Raw genomic sequence first — 7,037 nt, forward strand, 5'->3', positions numbered from 1 at the left:
GACAAAGAGAATCCAATGCCCCTCCTCTGCCTGGTACCCAGCGGAGGCCTCAGGCTCCGTGCCCAGGATTGATATGAATACGGTGATAAATACGAGCTTCCTGGTGCAGAAAACCCTGGAGGATCAGACCCAGGTATGAAGTCAACTGGACTGGAGCCATTGAACTGAAGAACTGCAGACATAGGGTGACTATTACTATTTATTATATGACCTTAGGGCTCCATGCACAGGGCTCTTAATTAGTCAAATTGTTCCATGTTTTCTAAATCTCCAAGCACTTCTTAATACAAGTGAAGTAAGAAACAGAAGAGAAAATGAACGTCCACAAATATTTTGGGTATCTTCCTAGGAGATGGATGTTTCCTAATTACATGTTTTCTTTCTTTTATTATGATTCATCTACTTTCATTTAAATTATATTGTGGTAAATATGCATAACAAAAACTTACCATTTTAATCATTGCTAAATGCACAGTTGAGTGGCATTAATTACATTCATATCATTATAAGACCATAGCAATCATTCATTTCCAGAATTCTGCATTTTTCTAAACTGAACCTTTATACTCACTTAAAAACTCTTCACTCCTCCTGCCTCATGTCTCTGGTAACCACCATTTTACTGTGAAATATAATACAGGAGAAAAGTCATAAAATTATAAAAAAATAATGGTCCAAGTAGACAGAATTTACATGTTTAAATTCATCCCTGCTGTGTTTTCTAGCTTACATTCCAAATGAATGCACCAGTCCTGAGATTAGACCATCCTGCTGTGCATCCAGGCACTTTAAAATGTCCCTGTTCCTCAGGCTGTAGATGAAGGGTTTCAGCATGGGGGTGACCACTGTGTATATCATTGAGGTCACCTCAGCCTTTCTGGGAGAAGATAATACAGCTAAATCAAAGTATACTCCAAGGCCTGTTGCATAAAATAAAATGATGAACAATGGAGAGTTGAGACCCTCAGTTTTTTCCCCCCTCTGTTGTTCTGATGATGGGATCATCTGAATGGAGGAAACAATTTTAGAGTAAGGGAAAAGGATTATGGACATGGGAAGATATCCAGAGACAGCATCATCAAAAACACACAAAAGTGTTATCAGTAAAGATGTCAGAACTGGGAAGACTGAAAGTTGAGAAGGGTTATGGAAGAAATTAGAAATTTCTACATGTTAAAAGCAGGGAGATTACAATGCAATTCATTCATGCTGCTTAAAATATGTGACCCTAAAATTAAGAAAACACAGAGGCATGAATTCATAGTAGGCTGGAAATGCAGTTGGTCATATTTGGAAAGGACATTACAGTCAGAAGGCTATCATCCATGCCTCCAAAATGATAAAAAGAGACATCTGGAGATGACTCTGCTGTGAGTTAGGATGTTCACCAGCATCTTTGGGACCGTAGTGGAGATGAAACCAATGTCAGCCAAGGACAGGTTGGAGAGGAAGAAGTACATGGGGGTGTGGAGGTGGGGGTCAGAGCTGACAGCCAGGGTGATGAGCAGGTTCCCAAGCACTGTGACCAGGTACATGGACTGGAACAGTCCAAAGAAGAGGGGCTGCAGGTCTGGGTCCTCTGTGAGGCCCAGGAGGAGGGATTCTGAGACACCTGTTAGTTTTGTGTTTCTTCATAATTCTAACAACTAATTCTCAGACTCTGCACTTGATGCACTAAACTTTTTCATTGCTTTCAACCCTCAACATTTTAAAGCTAAGGTCCAAAATTCTAAATCGCAGGTATGTCCAGTGAGAAGTTCTAAATTCTAAATTCCAATTTTGAGTAGGAATGTTGCAAAAATCCTGCCTGTAATGTCTTTTTCTTTAATTTTGAGTGGGCTGCTGTAAGAATGGAGGGGTATGAGGACCACGGTGAGGTTGTCCTGGAGTAGCAGAAAGAGCAATGAGTGCTGCTCACTGCTTATCTTCTCTGTCTGTAGTCGTAGCCTGGAATTTATTTCTGTCATTGCTATAGTTGACTCAGAAGGTACCAACCGCTTCTGTCCCTTTTGGTGTACCAGTAATCCCAAAAGAGAAGGACACAATGAGAAAGGGATTTTTTTATGGAGAAAGAGGCAAGTGAAATTGCTGGCTGGGTTGTCCAGTGGGCAATATCCAGTATTCTCCTGTCAGGATGCCCTGTATCAATAATCAGACACACCAGCATGGCTTTTCTATTTTCTAGCAGACTACCTAGTATTCGCTACATAAAAATGTGGTGCTTCTTTCTTTCATGGATGATGATTTATGCTGATGCTGCTGCTGCTGCTGCTGCTGATGATGATGGTGTTGATGATTATAATATAACATAGAAGCTGAAATGTTAGATTATGTGGATGAAATGATGCAAGATACAAAGAACACATTTCTGATACTGACATTTAGGTATCCCTCAATATTTATTCATAGTATTGTGGGCACTCTTCTCTTTCTCCTTGGCCTCATTTTCATAATCTTTTTACAGTAATTGGGAAACAGTTTACAGGAACCCATATTCTGCCATCATGGATGAGATGTCTAAGAGAAATAGAAGTGTGAAAGGAAATGGAAACATTGAATGAGATTCTTAGGACTCCAAACATAACCAAATACCCATATCCACACAACTCATAACAGCTGAAACTTTTCATACTGGTGTCTTCCCATCTCAATGCCTAAACTTCATGTTACTCCTTATGACTAAAACAATGGTTCTGACAGCCTTTCTCCATTCATCATCAACTGGGCACTGAATGAGTTGTGATACTTCTCTGCTGGGCCATGGACACGACCTGTGATTCCGACATCCACCCGGTGACAAGTGCCTAATGAAGGCTCAGCCTCCATCTTAACAATTGACTTGAATATAGGGACAGACAGGAGCTTTCTGATATAGAAAACTATGGCTGAAGAGACACAGGTATGGAGTGAAGTCGACTGAAATCTTCAAACTACAAGGAAGCAGGCAAAGCTACCTTTTTACTATCATATGAGCTTGGGGGCTCAGGAACTCACAATCTGTCAAATTGAGCCACAATATTGAAATGTATAAAGGACTTTCTCATAATAGTGGAGGAGAGAAATGAATATCTACAGTAGGTTTTTGGCTCTTCCTACACTCTACAGTACACTTGTGTGTACTTTCCACTGTTTATTTTGTGTAGATTTTAAAAATGATTAGAGCATAATAATTACACAGAGTAGTTGAATTCATTTTGACAAAATCTTTCATGCATGGAATCTGTTTGCTCCATTTCAGTTCCTGTCCTCGCCTTTTCCCTCCCCTCTTCTCCCCTATTATCCTTCCTGTATTTTACTGATTTTCCTTTCACTCATGTTGAAGTGCAGAGTTGGGTGGCATTAATTGCATCCACTCTTTCATGCAAACATCACCATCAACAATCTGCAGACATTTTTCATCTTCCCAAACTGAAACTTTGTACCCATTTAAAAAAACACTTCCCAATCCTCCTTCTCCTACCCCAGGAAAACACCATTCTACTAAGAAACATGATGAAGAAATAAAATCATCAAACTACAAAAATAATGTTATCACAACGAGGCATAAGTTACATGGAAATCTAGATGTTTAGCATTGCTGCTTTTTCCAACACGTTCCAAATGAAATCTGAATGCCTGAAATTATACTGTCCTTCTGTGCACCCTCCACAGAGCATTATTAATGTCCCTGTTCCTCAGGCTGTAGATAAAAGGATTCAGCATAGGAACAACCACAGCATACATCAGTGAGAACACAGCAATCTTTCTGGGCGATTGTGATACAGTAGAAGCAAGGTACACTCCAACCGCTGTTCCATAAAATAAACAAACAACTGCCAGGTGAGACCCACAGGTGGAGAAGGCTTTGTACTTCCCACTTGATGATGGGATTCTAAGAACAGAGGAAACAATTTTGTAGTATGAGTAAAAGATCCCTGAGAGAGGAAGGAATCCTGAGATGGCACCCACAAAATACATGATTGCATTTTTGGTAAAGGTATCAGAACAAGAAAGATTCAGTACTTGAGAAGCCTCACAAAAGAAATTAAAAATTTCCACATCTTTAAAGTAGGCAAAGTGTAAGACAATCAAATTGTGGAGCTGGGATTCCAAAAGGCTAAACAAAACAGACACCAAAACTAAGAAGCCACAGAGGCGAGGGTTCATGATGACTGAGTATTGCAGGGGGTGACAGATGGCCACAAACCGGTCATAGGCCATCACAGTCAGAAGCATGTCATCCATACATCCAAAAATGATAAAAGTGGACATCTGTGTCAGGCAGCCCACATAGGAAATGGCTCTGCTGTGAGTTTGGATGTTCATGAGCATCTTTGGGACTGTAGTGGAGATGAAGCAGATGTCAGCCAAGGACAGGTTGGAGAGGAAGAAGTACATGGGGGTGTGGAGGTGGGAGTCAGAGCTGACAGCCAGGATGATGAGCAGGTTCCCAAGCACCCCAACCAGGTACATGGACAGTAGCAGTCCAAAGAGGATGGGCTGCAGGTCTGGGTCCTCTGAGAGTGCCAGGAGATGGAATTCTGATACAGATGTTAGGTTTTTCAGTTTAATTTTGCTTGGGCACCTTTTGAAAAAAAAAAAGAGTATTGGACAAAGACAATAAGCAGAGACACCAAGTATTCAAACAATAATGCAAATTCCTTTAGCTTAGAATATTTAAAACACTAGATAAGGCCTAGGATGGCATTATCTGAACACGCAGCTAAAGCTGATAGTTCATATCAGAAAGCAGTCACGTAGCCAATGACCATGAACACAGCATTTGTGGGCACTGCATTGATAAATGACGACACTGCACCAATATGCTAAGAAACACTTTCAAAATTTTTATTTTATGTAGGTTGATTTGTACCACAAAATTACAGTAACATGTCTAGCAAAGAAAGTCAGTTTTTCTATTTCCCCTCCCCTGCTGTGGCCTGGGGATATTAATTCACTGCCTTTCCCGTAATCTCTCATAGATACAGTTGAAGACTACAACGTTGGGGAAGAACTTGAAACTCAAGTTTGATTCAAGCCCTTTTAAAAAATGTCATTTAATAGATTTTCACATTAATATTTTCTGGTGCCTGGATTCTAATTCTCTTAACTGAACTACTTGAATACAATTCAGTGTTCTTATGTTTTCAGATCATACAGATTTAACTTGGAAAATAAATGGGAAAAAAATCTTGAAATAACATAAGCATAACTGGGCCATCATTTCCTCATTTGTAGAATGGAAAAATCATTACTTTTCTTATAAATGCTATTGTAAAAATACTTAAGGCTTTTTAAAATACCAAATACTAGTGGTCCTCAGTCTGATTTGTGATACAACTGGCCTATAAATATTTAAAAATATTAGCATCCCTGGCATTGGTTTAAAGACAATTTGAAATTAGTGTGATCCTTTTTTTACACCGATTTTGAGAATCACTGCCTATAACATTTTCTGACATTTAGAAATTGCCATCAATATTCTTCATTCTTATCATCAATAATAAGCACTACCTATGTTAAAATCTTAAACATTTAGCAATATGTGCTTTAGAACTAATATCTTATAGGGCATTGAATTACCTCTTATGAAATTTGTACTTGGTTATCTCTGCATAATTCTATTTTCCTGCATACCTGCCACCCAAAAGAAAGTGCTATCAGGATTAAGTGGTCTTATTTTCATGTCAACATACAATGTCCATACAGATTTCTGTTTCCATAGGCAGTTCTCTTCAACGTTCACCTCTACAGTACCTGAATCTTATCTAGGTAGTGTACAACACTACATCCGTGGTCCCTCAAATGTACAGTATACACCTATAGGTTCACTTAAGTCTCTCTGAAGTATGTTTTTACTGATGCTATTGCATTACCTAAAGGAGAAACATAATTTAATAAGTGAATTGGGACAATCTTTTCAAAATCCTGTCTCATGCAAATAATAAATTCTACATAATACGTGGGCATGAATTGGTAACTTGAATTTCAGTAATTGATACATGTTGTATTTTACTATTAATAACCTATGTTGGTTTTCTCAATAAAAATGAGTCCTAATTGATACAACCTATTACAGTTAAATGTGTGCTGTCAGAAATGTTGCTTATGTGTATCTAGTGATAGCCATTTCATGATTATTGGCTAAGAAATTTCATCTTGTATAGGTAGTAATATTTCCATTTGACTCCAGCAGAGGGGACAGTGACCTGGGATAGGAGTAATCAATATTTAGTTTCCTATTATATGCAGAATGGGTACAAATTTCCCCATCTCTCAGAGCACAGATTGATTATTGAAAACAGGTACCAAAACACCCATGTATAAATCTTGTAAGGGAAATTTGGGACCTAATTAATATTTGGTCATTGTATTATTCTTTTCTAATAAAATTTTTCATTTTTAATGGAAATAGCAGGTTTATTGATGAAGAAAATTGTCAAAAGTCAGTGACTCCAAAGTGTGAATCAGCTCAGACATAAAGATTATTTGTCCATTTCTCTTTCTCCTTTTTTTAATACCCACAAATAACCCCACAATTGCATTTGAAACATTGAATAATGTAGATGTTGGTAAATAACAATTTAAAGTTCGTGTGTTCAAGATACAGGCACAAAGAAGAGCTATTGTTCTTGGTTTTCTCTCAGAGTTATTTCTTGTGTCTTATTCTGTTGGAAATTCCTGAAAGGAAAGAAAGTGCAGACAGGAAATCACCAGGAGTGTTGATGGCATATTGTGACCGATTTTTGTGAACCAAGGAAGAGTCTAATAAATGTTTAACATAGTTTTGTCTTGCTTTTGATGATTTCTTTGTGGAAAACTGAAGAATTAGGAATGAAAGGGAATTGGCATACCTCTCCAAACAGCATGGCTTATATTTGTACGAGGACAAAATGAGATGTCCTGTTTCAGAAACAGGGAAATAGTCACTACAAATAACAGGATATTATAGTTGAATGATATGCAGATTAACCCTATCATTAAAAAGTATCAATAGCTAAATTGTACATTCTTATTTGTACATTTATCAAATAACAGTCATCCAAGGTACATCCACA

The 7,037-nt window shown here is 38.0% G+C and overlaps 1 protein-coding gene across 1 annotated transcript; it reads right to left on the reverse strand.

Moving 5' to 3' along the window:
- Positions 1 to 3,621: 3,621 nt before the first annotated feature.
- On the reverse strand, positions 3,622 to 4,584 carry LOC101966510 (olfactory receptor 7E178; the record flags this gene model as incomplete). Its single annotated transcript, XM_005342054.4, has 1 exon — positions 3,622 to 4,584. A coding segment is annotated over one exon (963 nt), but the record flags the coding sequence as incomplete, so codon positions are not given.
- Positions 4,585 to 7,037: the final 2,453 nt, after the last annotated feature.

The sequence above is a fragment of the Ictidomys tridecemlineatus genome, chromosome 2 (assembly GCF_052094955.1).
Source record: "Ictidomys tridecemlineatus isolate mIctTri1 chromosome 2, mIctTri1.hap1, whole genome shotgun sequence".
NCBI classification, from domain to species: domain Eukaryota; kingdom Metazoa; phylum Chordata; class Mammalia; order Rodentia; family Sciuridae; genus Ictidomys; species Ictidomys tridecemlineatus.